The sequence below is a fragment of the Myxine glutinosa genome, chromosome 9 (assembly GCF_964187855.1).
Source record: "Myxine glutinosa chromosome 9, kmMyxGlut1.1, whole genome shotgun sequence".
In the NCBI taxonomy this organism is placed as follows: domain Eukaryota; kingdom Metazoa; phylum Chordata; class Myxini; order Myxiniformes; family Myxinidae; genus Myxine; species Myxine glutinosa.
The window spans coordinates 120,151,987-120,168,932 of record NC_136269.1 but is presented as its reverse complement, the minus strand read 5'-3'; the positions used below and the strand labels follow the sequence as shown (position 1 = coordinate 120,168,932).

General features: G+C 43.3%; 1 protein-coding gene and 1 long non-coding RNA gene across 2 annotated transcripts in view; one reads left to right on the top strand and one right to left on the bottom strand.

Moving 5' to 3' along the window:
- The window catches only part of XPO1 (exportin 1), a 108,904-nt gene that overhangs the window by 64,963 nt on the left and 26,995 nt on the right, over positions 1–16,946 (bottom strand). Inside the window, exons 7-11 of the mRNA XM_068128363.2 lie at positions 12,066–12,247; positions 11,488–11,536; positions 10,186–10,305; positions 8,018–8,146; positions 821–979 (exon numbers count right to left, since the gene is read on the bottom strand). Of these exons, the coding sequence (XP_067984464.1) occupies positions 821–979; positions 8,018–8,146; positions 10,186–10,305; positions 11,488–11,536; positions 12,066–12,247 (639 nt within the window). The remainder of the gene's footprint in view (positions 1–820; positions 980–8,017; positions 8,147–10,185; positions 10,306–11,487; positions 11,537–12,065; positions 12,248–16,946) is intronic.
- LOC144893662 (uncharacterized) lies at positions 6,676–9,415 on the top strand. Its single transcript, XR_013624599.1, has 3 exons — positions 6,676–6,832; positions 7,277–8,317; positions 8,847–9,415. It is a non-coding gene; the product is annotated as an uncharacterized LOC144893662 (long non-coding RNA).

Below are 16,946 nucleotides of genomic sequence, written 5' to 3'. Positions count from 1 at the left end.
AAGCCAATCTTCGAATGCACCTGTCCGTAAATTTTGCCATGCCACCTGTGATATAATCCTGTTGTTGACCTCTTGCTGCGACAGACAATCAGTGACATGGTTCTTTTAACAAATAAATCACCAAAGTGTAAAAGAAACTCACCAGATTGATATACTGAGTGAAGAAAGTGAACCCAAGTCAAGGAAAAAAAAATATTCAATATTAAATGCCAAGTCTGTATATATATCATCTCTGTCTGTGCTCTGTCCCCAAAATATTCCTACACGTCGCACAAGATCTGCCTGCAACCCTCTTATGGGTAAACTGCCAAAATCAAGACTCTCTGTGCACCTCCACTCTTTCATTCCTCTTTTCTCTCGCCTCTGGAACAAACTCCCTCACTCTCTTCAATCCCACTCCTCCCTCCAGGTCTTTAAAACAGCTGTTCACCACTATCTCCTATCTTTGCCCATCCAAAACCTTGATATTTTCTACCCCCGTTAATTCACCCCAGATCCACTTTTTTTGAAATATCGACTTCTTTCCTGGAAGTCCTAGCAGTGTCCATGTGTTTTATACCTCTCCCACCCCCCACCCCCCTCTTCCCATGCCTCCTCCCCCAAGCCCTCTCCCTCCCACAGATCTCCCGATGTCCCTGCTCTCAAATGTTGTACTTGTTTGCTTCCCTCTCTCTCCCCATCTTGTCGCCCGCTCCCTTTATCATATGTTTTATGTGTCGGTTTGTCTTTTTGTGATTAATGTTTGTTCTTACATGAGCCTCGATGTTGTACACATTAAAAAAAAAATCCCAGAATATCTCTCACTGACACAAGTACTAACCTCCATGAGCGTCTCGCGGAAATCAGGGCGCTTCTCAATGGTGCCACCATGCTCCTTCAGCAGAGTACAGAGGAATAAACTCAGATTCTGAATAAAGTTCTGCTCATCGTCCTTGCCCGATGCATATGCAATGCGGATGTTTGTACTCAGGGGCAACATCTATAAGGAAGTACAGTAGAAACAAATCAAAATTCATGAGGTAACAGGTATGATAACACAGTTGTTTATTATCAATTGTTTTACAGTGGGTATTATGTCAGAGATCATCAAAAACAATTATTATTATCGACCAAGTGCAAACAAATAAATTAAGTTTTATTGTTAAAAAAACAATTACTAAAAAATAAAAAAAATAATAATAATCTGTTTTTCGTTCTTTTTAAAAGGTTGGGCTATTAAACCATGCTTGGTACTTTTTACCACAGGATGTTACTTCATTCGATACAATGCGAGTACTCTACAATTAAACAATAAGATTGGTGCATAGGTGGCAGAATGCTGCAATCGTTTAGCAGAAATGGTGTCATTTATATATTCAATAAATACGTTGCAGGGATGATGGTCCCAGTGAAGAGACCCACGAGTTATAAACAATGGCTTCACGGGAGAAAACGAACAAACGCACCTTCACAGCAGAATGTGTCTCAACTACTTTGTGTTGAGCGATTACGAGAGGAATCTCACGGAAGACGCAAGATTTCCTTATTGGAAATGAAGACAAGTTCGTCTTTTAGGCCTTAATCGAGTGTGCACACGCTTTAGCTGCTTCTATAGAATGAAGAGCCAAACGTGAATGAACTGCATGTTCTATTCAGCAACTTCTCACCTGTAGAGCCTACCAATCCAACATCTTTGAAACATAATCCAGACTGTCCATCTAAACTACCAGACTTTTGCACAAAACTGTTTACAGAGAATCAACAGCTAAGTGAAAGCAAATCAAAGTTCTTATTTCCAATCTGGGGTAATTTTGGCACGAGAGATGCATATCAGGGAGAGCTATCACCGACACCCTGAGACAAATTAAAAATAACTAGTGAGATACCCGTGCTAAGCACGGGTGGGAGGCCAGAAGCAAACAGGCAATGCAGATACGGTGAATGCTAAAGCATGAAACCAATAAATTTCACATTCCTGTAGTACCCTCAATCGCACGTCAGACATGGACGGACAGCAAGTTGGTGAAGGACTTCCATGAAAAACGTACCCGTTCGCAAACAAACGAGTACGTTCACGTATAGAAACATCGATCGTGGGTCCGTGGCGAATCTGCATATGGTCATCCTCGAAGTTCACGTTCAGAAAGTAGAAACCATCACGGCATGTCGTCATTTACTTGAACTCGATATCTCTTTTTTCAATCCAAACAACATAACTCCAATCACAAATTATTCACAAAATAAAATTTCAACAACATTGTTAATGTTTCCTTCATTGTAAAAACTACCAAGTCAACAGTTAAAAGGATTTTGAGCCGATAGGTGTTATGGCCTTGGCAAGATCGAAGGAGACAGCGATCTGTTAGCATATACAACACAACAACAGGCATTTTAAGGCCATTTTCCCTGCTAGAGCGGGGGTTAGCCTTGCGGTCCCCATGACAATCTTCCCCATTTTGCCCTATTTTCTGCATCTCCCCTTGTTAACCCCCTTGCCCGCATTTCTTCTTCCACCACCTTTAGCGGTCTTTCTTGGTCTTCCCCGTCCTCTACTTCCTTCTACATTCATTTCCATCACTCTTCTCAACCAGTCACTTTCATCCTTCCTCAACACATGACCAAACCATCTCAAACTGTTTCTCTTCACAGCATCCATCACAGGCTCTATTCCCATCATCTTTTGCAATTCATCATTTGTCTTACTCTCTCTCAACTATACTCCACACATCCACCGAACCATTTGCATTTCCACCCTTTCCAGCCTTCGTTGCTGCTCTACGTTCATTACCCATGTCTGGCTCCCATAAATCACAACACTTCTCACACATGCAGCATAAACCTTTCCCTTCAGCTTCAACGACACACCTCCTCGTCAGCACGCCACTCAGTTCCCGAAACTTCTTCCATGCACATCTCACTCTAGCAACAGTTGCCGAGACTGATCCATCTTCTCCATTCAGCATGTCTCCTAGGTAACAAAATGTTTTCACACCTTCCAGCTACACGCCATCTCCAAGATCCAACTAAACATTTCCTCCATCTGCAGCTCCCTCTGTGCACACCTTACACTTGAATGTAGCTGCCACACTGGTTAATGACCCTCTCAAACCGCTACATTTTTGATGAACCCACTCAGCGCACATTGTACATTGAATGGAATTCACTCCGACACCCTTCCTGCACACAGCACACGGCCACTTCCCAGTTCTTTCCACCTCACCACATGCTTTACCACTTGCCATCACCTTCGTTTTTCTGATATTCACCTTCAGAACTTTTGTCTCCATACATTCCTTCCACTTGTTCATCTTCTCCTTCAGTCCATCCATACTCTCCGCAATCAACACCAAATCATCTGCATACAACATCTCCCACAGTGAACCCTCCTTTACATTCTGAGCCAGCACCTCAATCACAGCTACAAATAGTAGTGGACTTAGTACCAACCCCTGATGCACTCCCACCTTCACCTCAAACTCACCACTGTTCCCGTCCTTCGTCCTTACAGCTGTGCGCGCTCTTTTGTACATTGCCATCACTACTCTGATCAACCATTCCTCCACTCCTAACTTCCTCAATGCCCATGTCACTACTTCACGTGGAACCCTATCGAATGCTTTCTCCAGATCAACAAACCCAAGAAACAACTTTTTCCTCTTCTCCATTTACTTCTCCTGCAACTGCCTCACAATAAAAAGCACGTCTGTCGTTCCTCTTCCTGGCATAAGTTAGTGTATAGTGTACCGCCCAAATAGCTATGTGGAATTCTCTCATGTAGAGATTAAACTCAAGTCGTTTGAACTTTGGCCGAGGTCATTATTTACTTTTAATGATGTTTGTATACGAATCAAAAAGAAGATAATTGGTTTTGGGTCGTCCTTTCCGCATATGGAGCCTGGTGTTGGCTTAGCGGTTAGGGTGTCGGCTTGGGATCATATGATGCTGGGTTTGAATCCTGGTCGATCGCTGAATTAATGCCAGGGGGGTTGACTCAGCCTGCCATCCTTCCGAGGTCGGCAAATTGGGTACCAGCTCACTGGTAATTCCCTGCGTGTTGCAAGAGGCGACTAACAGGGTTGGTGGCAGGAAGGGCATCCGGCCATAAAACATTGCTTCAAAAAGGGACCATGGAGCCCAAAAGAGGCCAACCCCTGCTCTGCGGGGAAAAATGGCCTCTAAAGGCGGTTCCTTTCCGCATATCTCATGGAATTGTGAGTTGGAGAGACGACAGTGATGGCGGGGAGGGGCTTGGCATTCTCTCAAGCAGGGATTCAACACGTCCTTATAAAAGGTCTTTGGCCGAGGTCACCGAGTCCGATCGGTGCAGCCATGCAGCGATCGGTGCAGCCGGGAAAATAACGTGATGCGGGAGTCCAACCCTGAAAATGCTGGAGGCCAAAGCTGAAATTGGAAAAACAATATACCCTATTTTACTCCAGGAGATCCCAGGATTACCCACCCAAAATATCGTTGCGATCGGTTCAGCCGTTTTTGCGGTACCTTCAAACGGACGGACAGACAGACAGATGGATGGACGGACATTTGGTGAATTGTAGTAAGATTGCTCCGAGTCAAAACCGTGAAGGCAATGGCAAACCACCCGGCATGACCCTAACTCTAACCCTTGCCCAAGATCCTAATTCACCAACACTCTATAATGAGTAAGGTGCAGTAATGATGACGATTCCTTTATATAGAGCGACATGTCCGAGTACAGTATGATCTTCAGAAACCGTGCATTGTAACATAAATTACTTTTGATTTATGAAATTGTAAAATGCTGAAATGATTCTCTAAAATAAGGTCTTTTAAAATATCTTCTACTACATAAGAGCCGTTGGTCTGTCTGTCTGTTTCGCCGCAACCCGCGAAAAAGTTTTGTGTACGGATGACGTTACTATACATCATCAACGATACCTATAAATAGATCGTCAGTACGTGGTTGCATTCCCGTAATGCCAAATTAATCCCGTACCGGGGGTATTTTTATCAAAAAAAAATATATATCCTGTACTCAAAGGGTTTAAATATATATATTTAAACGCTGGAGAACTGCACATATATTTGGATATATATATATATATACGCTCTGCCTGTCAAGCTCTCAAGAGAACCCTCTGACAGAGCAGAATTTTGATCTTAGTTCAGATGGCAGTGACGTCATTACTTGCGCTCATTGAAAGCTGGAGAACTGCACATATATTTGGATTGGTTTGCTCCCGGCTGCATCCAGGGGATTCCATATAATGAGTGGATACCAGAGGTAATGTGCCATGTGGCAGATGGCACTTATCGCTCCCATTAAGGTACAGCATAGCTGGATGGGATACCTTAATGGCGGTTCACCACTGATGGTATGAAATCGCAAAGTGACTGGTATATAACCGAAAGGTTTTCAGAGTCATAAGTGTATGCAGTACTCACTGCGTTGCCCTGATGAGCCCCAAAAGGGCGAAACCAGGTCGGTAACTGTGAGTTTTACATACACTTATGACAGTATCTGAACTAAGATCAAAATTCTGCTGTCAGAGGGTTCTCTTGAGAGCTTGACAGGCAGAGCGTATGTACATGGCAGTGACATCATTACTTGCGCTCATTGAAAGCTGGAGAACTGCACATATATTTGGATTGGTTTGCTCCCGGCTGCATCCAGGGGATTCCATATAATGAGTGGATACCAGAGGTAATGTGCCATGTGGCAGATGGCACTTATCGCTCCCATTAAGGTACAGCATAGCTGGATGGGATACCTTAATGGCGGTTCACCACTGATGGTATGAAATCGCAAAGTGACTGATATATATATATATATATATATATATATATATATATTCGCTCTATAGTGCCTAAGCCTTTTTGATTAATGACAGTTATATACAACTATACATTCGCTTAAATGAATACAAAACAATCAGTAGACATTTGAACACAAATAATAAAACAATTCCAGAAGCGGTCGAAGTTGGTGGTGAGGCTTCTTCTTCTTCCTGAACGTCATCATACTTAACTCAGAAACGTGATGAACGGCACATTCACCAGCATATATTGAACGAAAAGGTAAAATGATGATTTGGCATTTGTGAAGGATTCTGATTTGGATGCAATTGCTTTTCCATTATATTTGCCCTCATTTCAAATATGTTAATGTTTCTTTTTTGCTTGAGCAACGCTGGGCACTCCAGCTAAAAACGCTTCTGTACTTTACTCAAGAGTACAAATACAAATTTGTGGCAGAGGGTATTACAATTTCCTTTTTTTTACCTGGGCAACACTGAGGTTAAAGCACTCTTTGCACGGGTAAATCTTTCCTCCTTCAAAAGGTTTTTGATAAAATTTAAGCCAAATGAATGTTTGTTTTAATTAATTAATTATTTTATCAAGGTTTGCTTAAATGTCTATTGATTTAATTTACGTCGAGTGCACAGGGTGTCCATGAAGTCCTTGTGATACTTTGAGAACTTTTGATGTACACATGATATAAATAATTCATTAAGTTTTTACTCGATACAATTCAAAATTTACCTTTAACATAACCGCCATCTTTCTCTTTCGGAATACACCGTTCAATCCGATTTGCCAACTTGTTGAAACCATGAACCAGTAGCTGCTGAGTAATTTCATGAATTGCACTTGTGATCGTAGTCCAAAGTTTATCCAAAGAATGTGGTTTTGATGAGTAAACAACAGTTTTATATTGCCCCATTGAATGCAGTCCAATGGGAACAATTCAGGCAAACGAGGTGTCCAAGCAATTGGTCCACGTATACCGATCCACTTGTCTGGGAAGACCTCATTCAAGAACCGTCGCACATTCGAAGCATATGGGCATGGGGCCTAGTCCTACTAGTAAAAGGTGAGACGGTTACGTGAAATATTTAATCGTCGTAGTTCGGAAACCAAATGCGTTAATTGTGTTGGTTGACTTTACCACTTATGTAGAAGTTGCCTCATCAGAAAATGTCAACTCATGAAGAAACCGAGGGGGATTGTGGATTTAACACCAGCAACCAAAGCCAAGTTGATGCCACGCCATCACAAATCACCACACATCCCACTTTGAGAAAACTTAAAAGATGGCAAAAAGTTCCACCAGGAATGATGCAATACCTAATTTTGAGTTTAAAACGTTTTTTCCGTTTGACATGTGTGACCCAAACACAGCGGTCAAATCCACAAAATTGTTACATATTTTATGCCTACCCCAATGTTGATTACATATACAAAATTTCATTAAAAATATTTTGAAATGTTCCCATAATTGCATTTTATGGTATCTCACCTTTTGACCCCACCACAGGGCCCAAGGAGCTGGGGCTAAAAATGATCCTGCTCTCGCACCTTTTTGCCAAGTGCTGAACATACCTACCTAGTTTGGTGAATTTCTGGACAACCCTTTCAGATGAGATAGCGTGATCTACAGTCCCGATTACAACATCCACCCCATTTATTTGAAAAGCGTGGGGATAGTAACAACAACATCAATAATAACATTAATAACAAAACTTTATGAATTATGCTTTCATATGCCATGTACAGTTTATTTCCTCACGTGACCATCAAAAGTTATAAAAGTTCAAATTTGCACAAGGACTTCCTGGACACCCTGCATAACAATTTTTTAGAATTGCTATAGTCATAAAGTCAAACGGATAACCTTTAATAAGAGACAGGTCAAAATGACATGTTTTATTTATAAGCAAAGGATCTCTTTTTTTAAGCATGTTTAAACATGTCGCACGAGCACGTGAAAAGCAAGCACTTCTGCATTGAATATGGAGCATCAGTGTTAAAGTGTTACCAACACCTTGACAGAGGTATATCATGGCAGTTAGAAGCATCGGTTTCTTCATTATTAATAGACACACAGTTATATGTAATTTCCATCAGTACTTTGCTTAATCATGATGACAGACTCTGGTGCAGGAATAAGTAGCTGGATGCAAAATGTAGGATAGAAAAGGAGCAACAAACCTGGCTGCTTTACAAAACTTTCTCCTTCCTCCTCAAGCCATATGCACCAGATGAGTTTGTCACTCACCGTTTTGAGCTGCAGCATGGTGAGGCTGAACAACGTAATGAACTGCTCCTCATATTGAATGACTGTCAGGCCAGCGATCTCAGTCAAGCACTTCAGAGTGAGGTTCCGGAACATCGGGACATTCAAGAACTGCCGAAAAATGAATGAAAATCAAGCGTACAAACAATTATTGTCCATTGCAATAAAAACTAGAACAGCACTCTGACGTTGCGACGTCGACGGATATGCCTCCACCCACATTATTACATCATTATACATATTTGTACCAAGTTTGATTTAAATCCCTTCAGCTGTTCTCAAGTCTCCATCTGAGGGAGGGCACATACGTCCATCTGAGGTAATTTTTACCTGGCATGACCGACATTTGACCTCTTGACCCCATAATGTAATCCATTTATCTTAAATTCATAAATTCTCTATGTAAATGTGTACAGCGTAGTGCCACCAGGTAGTGGTGGCAATGGGTATTACAATTACCATTTTTACCTGGGCAACGCTGAGGTTAAAGCACTTTTCGCACAGGAAAATTAATTTTGGCAAACACGACGACTCATTGGTCCATCAGCGAAACGACAAGTAGGCTCCGCTAGTAGAATTACAAGCACAATCCGTGATAATGTCCAATTTAAATAAATGTCAGAGAGGAATGGACAGCATAGAGTTTGCCAAAACGAATGTTCCCAAAATCCCAAATCAAAATAAATTGTGGTCAGGTGGGATGACAAGAAAATTCGCCTCAGCTGGATTTGAATCCCGACCCAGCTATTAACTGTCACCCTGGTGTTTCGCAGGCAGGGTGATTCATCAATGTGTATGTGCCCTCCCTCAGATGGATGTTAAACTAGGCATCTTGTCTGCCAGCATTCGTTGGTGGACGTTGAAGAGTCCCACAGTGTCTTTCGCAAAGAGAAGGTGAGCTATCGCCGGAATCCTGACCAAATTAAAATTTCCTGCCCAAACCAGAGGGCATTGCATCAGCGGCATAGCCACAACCCAGCCAAGGATACGACCCAGCAGCCTTGTGCTGAATGCGAAAGAAGAAGAAGCAGCATAAATCATTTTTCAAAACAGACAATTTCTTTAAAACAGCGATGAGAGCTGAGCCCAGTCACAGCCGGAGCTGAGGATTCAATTTTGCTTTACATTCACCTTTAATGTTCACCTGAGCCAATTCACCTGAGCCAACCCCCGCTTGCAGGGAAAAAATGGCCTCTAAAGGTTTTTTACATTTTTTTTATTCACCTTGTTTAAAGGTTTCAAAAGCAAAGTCATGACAATTATATAATACATTTTGGTTGAAGGAGCAATGATCCCGTTAGTTTTCCTGTTTCATTCCCAACTGCATAGCAATGTATTGTAATATCGACACTTATTATTTGAACATGCATGTTTTTCTACAACAGTGGTCAGTTTGTTGTGGTCATGTGGTCATGTTTTTGATCTCAGGTTCTGTGGACCATGGACATGCATGACACAAAACAATCGTGGACATCAATGTACTTGTAATGGTTCGGTGGATGGTTCGTGAATGGTTCGGTGGATGTGTGTAGTATCGTTGAGAGAATGAATGAATGAATGATGAATTACGAAAGATGATGGGAATAGAGCCTGTGATTGATGCTGATGCTGTGAAGAGGAACAGGTTGAGATGGTTTGGTCATGTGTTGAGGAAGGATGAAAGTGACTGGTTGAGAAGAGTGATGGAAATGAAGGAGTAGAGGACGTAGAGGACGGGGAAGACCGAGAAAGACTTGGCTAAAGTTGGTGGAAGAAGAAATGCGGGCAAGGGGGTTAACAAGGGGAGATGCAGAAAATAGGGCAAAATGGAGAAGATTGTCATGGGGACCGCAAGGCTAACCCCCGCTCGAGCAGGGAAAATGGCCTTAAAATGCCTGTTGTTGTTGTTGTTGTTGTTGTAATGTACTTGTAACTCAATTACAAGTACTTCAGTAGGCAATGGACAAACACGTTTGGTGCATGCCATTTGAACCTGGGCTTCCTACATCATGAGCCAGCGATTCAGATGAGAACACCAGCAGCTCAACGAATGTGAGGAAAATTGATTTTATCTTTGGTTTCAAAATGATACAAGAACATCTTTAATGTTGTTAGAAATCAGATGATGGTGTAAAACATGTGAAGCAAGAAAAAGGAAAGGTCAAAGTTACTTTGTATATCAAGGTGCTTATAAGCTTCGTCTCAAAGATGTATCCCAGTGGAATCCAGTTCAGGAACCTGAGCAGAGTTTCCAGAGTGGCGGCCACCAAAGGGGCATTCTGTGAAGACTCCTAAAAAGTTAAAAGGAAAGACCTTAAATATTTTTTAAAAAACACAACCCTTAACCCTAACCCTCCCACCTCCCCTCAAAAAAAGCATTTACGTTTGTGTACACAACACATTGCAATGAGATACGACAGTCAGGGACACAGTTAGCCGGCGTGTGTTGTCTTATAAGGGATTTGGAACAGATGGTTGAGGAAATCAAGGCAGACCGGCAGTTTAATTTCTATGGAGATGGAAGCTGAAAGTATGGTGCGTATAAAGTAGGAATATTCTGCCTGAGGATGAGCAGCAAGGCAACTTAGAGCAACAAGTCATGTGACTACCGGATGTATTTTTGTTTCGATCATTGTTCCCTCAACCCTGCTTCTCCGCTGATGCAATAGAGTGACCAGTACCACATTGATCCCCAACCCCAAATTCCTTGATGAGCCAGAGGGTTTCCACAATTATCACGCCACAACAGTATTTCTATGCTGCCTTGAATAAATTATAATCACAGGTATAATCATTAAAACTGGAAAATGTTTCGTATTGTAGACCTGCACCATTCCAAAGAGATAGGTGAAACATCGTCATGTCAAATATGCAGGGGGTCTCTTGTGATGGACAATTCTGTGGGAATACACATCTCTGTTGGAAAATGTACCAAGGCTGGAACATTTCCTGATGTGCAAAACAGAGCTTTCTCATACATGTGGCTATAAAATGTTTGTGTTCACAATAATTGCTTGTCATTTTTCACCTCCGCTAGCGAAAGTGAAAGTTTGGGTGTGTGGCAAAAACAAGCCGATTAGATCTTGGGTCAGGTCCGGATTCGGATCCGGCCTATCAGTGGGATACAAAAAGTAAACTGTTCAGCCTGGTGGAGGTGTGCTCTCTACCGAATGCTGTTCTAGTTTTATTAAAAATTGTGTAGCGATTACCGTGTGCAGACATTTGCTTTCCCACCAATGGAATAGTGAAAACAGAGGAGAAAAACTACTGCTGAGTGAAAAAAAAAATACACAAAATAATATTACACTCCTACGTTGCTGGGGACGAACCTCTCCAACTCCCCCGAGCACGTGAAAAAGTTTTAAAATTCCAGACGGTAGAACATCACTTCAGATAATGAGAAAAAAAGAAAGCAAGTTGAAAGCGCTATAATGATATGTACCGGTGCGGTTGCAAAATAAACCACAACTCACCATGACGAACTGGCAAAGCTGGAAAATCTGTGAAAACTCCGTGCACATGCTGCAACATGAACAACAACTAAATTACTCAGCCCCAACTGGAAATTGTACTGTTCAAAGTTATCAAGTGACGTCAGGTCATTTTTGTTAAAAATAAGTAAATAAATAAAACATTCAAAAAATATCCACGTTTGATTGAATTGGTCCGTACAGGCCTAGGCACAACACAAAGTGCAGATATCACTCTGCACGATTGCCAGGAAGTGACACAAGCCACCCTCCACCTTCGAGTACACCCTTTAGACATTGACACACCTTGTATATTCGGCAACATCACAGAACTCATTTGAAATGCATATTCTTTGAAAATCATTCCACATATCGAAACATTATGCATCAATTATGTTTATTTTTCATCCCAACATAAAATTGTGAGCCGACTTGTCTGCAATTGGCAATGAAAAGGGTCAACAAGATTCTATTCGGTAGGAAAAGAAAAGCGAGCTGATAAAATTCACTCGTGAATCGATGTCTGGGATGCACAAGGATGCACAAGGATGCTGGAATGTTTCACAGCATGTGGAGCTAACCTGTCTTTTAAATGTTTGGCTTTGACTTGAGTGAGCTGACCGCTGGAGAAATCAAAAACCTCCTCACTCAGCAGCTTCAGGATAACCATATTGTTCTGGCAGAGAGACTCGCTGGTACGGCTTGCACCAACAATGTCACTGATGAATGTGGGCCAGTTTTTGGGCCACTCCTGTTTTAGGATCTGGATAAAGAGAGGAGCAAAAGTTCTGTGAGCTTACAAAGCCTACTTATTTGGATAATGTAAAAATTCAATAGTTTACATGTATAAAAATAAAACTTGACATTCAGGATGCTCTAGTAACCATGTTATAACAAAGATTATTCCGTGAATTCTTTGTCATGGAAAATTTGTTATCCAGGAACACCTCCCACCACACAACCCCCAAAGAGCATCTCTGAGTGTAATTATCTCTAACGATCAGTATGGGCAAATGTAACACGCGGCAGCGTTTAGAAAGCCGGCCATGGCAGTGGTCAGCAAGCAGGCCATGGCAGTGGTTAGCAAGCAAGCCCTGGCGGCATTTAGCAAGCCAGCCATGGCGGCATTTAACAAGCCCGGCATGGTAGTGGTCAGCAAGCAAGCCTTGGTGACATTTCGCAAGCCAGCCACGGCAGCATTTAACAAGCCGGGCATGGCAACGGTCGGCAAAGCAGGCCCAGGCGGCATTTAGCAAGCCAGCCATGGTGGCGGTTAGCAAGCAAGCCCTGGTGGTATTTAACAAGCTGGGCATGGCTGGGGTCAGCAAGCAAGCTCTGGTGGCATTTAACAAGCCGGGCATGGCAGCGGTCAGCAAGCAACCCTGGCGGCATTTAACAAGCCGGGCATGGCAGTGGTCAGCAAGCAAGCCCTGGTGATATTTAACAAGCAAGCCCTGGCGGCATTTAACAAGCCGGACATGGCAGCGGTCGGCAAGCAGGCCCTGGCAGCATTTAGCAAGCCAGCCATGGCGGCATTGAACAAGTCGAGCATGGCAGTGGTCAGCAAGCAAGCCCCAGCGGCATATAACAAGCCGGCCATGGCAGTGGTCAGGAAACAAGCCGGCATGGCGGCATTTAACAAGCCGGGCATGGTGGCATTTAACAAGCCGGGCATGGCGGCATTTAGCAAGCCGGCCATGGCAGCGGTCAGCAAGCCAGCCCTGGTGGCTCACAGCAAGCTGGCCATGTTCAGCGAGCCGGCTCAGCAAACCGCCCAACTGCATTGGCCATCCCATTTTTCACAACAATTTGCATCAATACAAGTACTAAGAAAACCTGTGATAAATTCACATGTTGCTAAGAACATTATATGGTGGCCCACGGAACAGTGACAAGTTTAGTTTTTTTGAGGGTTGGAAATGTGTCATCATTGCAGCATCTTGTAAAATGAAAATAAAATGAAGTAAATGTCACCTTGCAAAAAGGTTTGCAAAAAGGATAATAAAAGTAAACATGGCTACAAGGGCATCAACAGCGATGAGGTGAAGGTAAAAAATGCTCCTCGTTAGAAGAGAACAATTCACAAACAAACATCAGGAATCAACACCAGGGTCCTTTGCCCCGGTGTGTACCCCGGTTTAGAATAGGTACACCGTATAGTGGGGCGGCTTAGCCCAAATATTCAAAAGAATTGTGCATTTTGTGATACAAGCACCAAATTTGGCACAAATGTACATGAATATGTTGCGAACATTTTCAGATATTGGGCCACTTGAAATTCCGTAATTTTTTTTTTCAAATTTTTTCAAATTTCGTAATTTCAAATTTTTCGGGTGACACCGTCACAATTTCGGTCTTCGAGGCCGGCCGATAGGCAAAGTGTGACCGGAAGGGACGAGGTTCTCCTGACCACGTGGCCCTCGATCTGGGAAGCGAGAGGCGTTCCATTAGTGGACGCGCCCCTCACGCCCGACTTTTGGGCGGCCCCGGCAGGCCATTTGTTTTGACGTTCCGTGACAGGCCCCGCACCCCCACCTCCGGGCCGACCGGAAGCTTGTGCTGAGTACATCATACCTGAACAACTCAGTGAGGCAGAACACAGCAGTGCACACCAGGGTGACCCCTTCAGTGCATAAACCAATTAACCTGTCCACTGCAGGGCATATAGAAATGAAGTTATTTTCTGCATATAATAATAATATAAGTTCAGTTCTATATAACAATTTCTGTTATCACCACTACCACTACAACTACCACTACTACAAGCTTTGTCTGGAATTTTGTGGACTAACAGACAAACAGACATACAGACAAGCTGGGATCAAAACATTACCTCCTTCCACCATTGAGTGTAGAGGTAAACATCATGGAAATTATATCATGCCCTAGATTTAATTCATGCTTACCCGTGTATTTGCTTCACTGGTTCACAAGGTCTTTTGCATACATGTAATTCAGACTCTCGTCTTCATTGCTGACCACACAATGTTCGCAACATATTAATGTACATTTGTGCCAAATTTGGTGCTTGTATCACAAAATGCACAATTCTTTTGAATATTTGGGCTAAGCCGCCCCACTATATCGGCCGGCCTCGAAGACCGAAATTGTGACGGTGTCACCCGAAAAATTTGAAATTACGAAATTTGAAAAAATTTGAAAAAAAAAATTACGGAATTTCAAGTGGCCCAATATCTGAAAATGTTCGCAACATATTAATGTACATTTGTGCCAAATTTGGTGCTTGTATCACAAAATGCACAACAGGTTTGCTATGCTGCTACACTAGTATCCCTGCGTGTCGTAAGAGGCGACTAAAAGGGTTGGCGTCAGAAAGGGCATCCGGCCATAAAAACATTGCCTCAAAAAGAGAACCATGACAATGACAACTAGATATGGGCAGGGTACAGCCCGAAGTACCCCGTGGGGGACCCCACTCCCTCTCGTCAAAACTCAAGGTGGGGAACCCGATCGAAGCAAGGGTGGAAATCATTCCATTTATGACGACAAAAAGTCTGATGCCCGACGTGGAGATCGGTTTCTGAGGTTTGGGACATGGAATGTAGGGACAATGACAGGGAGATCAGGAGAAGTGGTGGAAGTATTGGTCAGAAGAAGAGTGGACATATGTTGTGTGCAGGAGACAAGATGGAAGGGAAGTGGTGTGAGAATGGTGAAGGGTAGGCAGGGACAGAAATACAAGTTTGTGTGGCAAGGGTGTCCAGAAGGCGTGAATGGTGTTGGTGTCCTGTTTTCTGAGGAGTTTGTAGACAGTGTGGTGAGTATGACTAGAGTGAGTGATAGGTTGATGATGGTGAGAATGATGATTGGAAAGCTCTTGGTGAACGTCATCTCGGTATATGCTCCGCAGGTTGGTCGGAGCGATGAAGAGAAGGACAAGTTCTGGTGTGCAATAGAGAAGCTGATGGAAAACGTGAAAGATGAGGAAGTTGTTGTGGTAGGAGGAGACCTAAATGGACATGTGGGAAGGAGTATGGACGGTTTTGAGGGAGTTCATGGGGGTTACGGATATGGTGTGAGAAATGGAGAAGGTGAAAGGATTTTGGAGTTTGCTGCTGGAGCTGATTTGTTGATTTGTAATACTCAGTTCCAGAAAGAGGGCTTCTTGAAAAGCGCTATACAAAATAAATGAATTATTATTATTATTATAATAAGCTTGTTACATACACGTCAGGTGGGTCGACGACAACCGTTGACTACGTGATGGTGCGTAGGCGAGATAGGGGGCACCTCCGGGACACAAAGGTGATCCCGGGGGAGGAGGCTGTTTCACAGCACCACTTGGTTGTCTGCGACATAAGGTTGAAAGGTGCGAAGAGAGCTCGGCGGGTAAAGTACCAACCGAGAATGAAGGTGTGGAGGTTGAAAGAGGTGACAGTGAGGGAGGCATTAAAAGAGAGGCTGAGTATGGTCGAGGATGATGTGGTTGAGCTTGAAAGTGGTTGGATGTCAATGAAAGATAGTCTGTTGGGAGCCGTTGGTGAGTTATGTGGATGGTCAAAAGGACCACCGAGGCACTCGGAAACATGGTGGTGGGATGATGAAGTTGGAAAGAAGATTGACGAGAAGAGGAAGAAGTTCAAGGAGTGGCAGAAGGCGAAGGGTACGTGGGCAGAAAAGGAAGAGCATGAAAGTTATAAGGCAGCCAAGAAGTCTGCAAAGAAAGAGGTAGCAAAGGCGCAGGAGGCATGTAGGAAAATGTTCGGAGAACGCTTGGATTTGGAAGAGGGTCAGAGAGCGGTATTCAGGATTGCAAAGCAGATAGCGAAAGAGAGGTGTGATGTGATGGGGGTGAGTTGCTTGAAGGATGAAGTGGGACAAATCGTTGTGGACCCAGATGGAATTAAAGGAAGATGGAAGAGATATATGGAAATACTGTTGAATGCAGAGAATGAATGGGATGGCAACATAGAGAGTAACCCCGTTTTAGGACCGGCAGAGAAGATAACCGAGAAGGAAGTTGAGGAAGCGATTAAAGCAATGAAGAGTAGAAAAGCGGGAGGGCCGACGTGACTTGTGGGAGATATGTTGAAGGCAGCGGTAAATTGGGGTGTGAAGAGAATGACAGAGATCTGCAATCTGGTGGTGAAAGAAGGCCGCATTCCAGTGGATTGGGAACTGAGTACCCTCGTCCCTCTATACAAGGGGAAAGGTGACCCTCTGGACTGTGGCTCGTATCGGGCGATAAAGTTATTGGAGCATGGAATGAAGGTATTGGAAAGGGTGTTGGAGAGGAGGAGAAGGAAGAAAGTGAAGATTGACGAAATGCAGTTTGGATTTATGCCAGGAAGAGGAATGACAGACGCGCTTTTTATTGTGAGGCAGTTGCAGGAGAAGTACATGGAGAAGAGGAAGAAGTTGTTTCTTGGGTTTGTTGATCTGGAGAAAGCATTCGATAGGGTTCCACGTGAAGTAGTGACATGGGCATTGAGGAAGTTAGG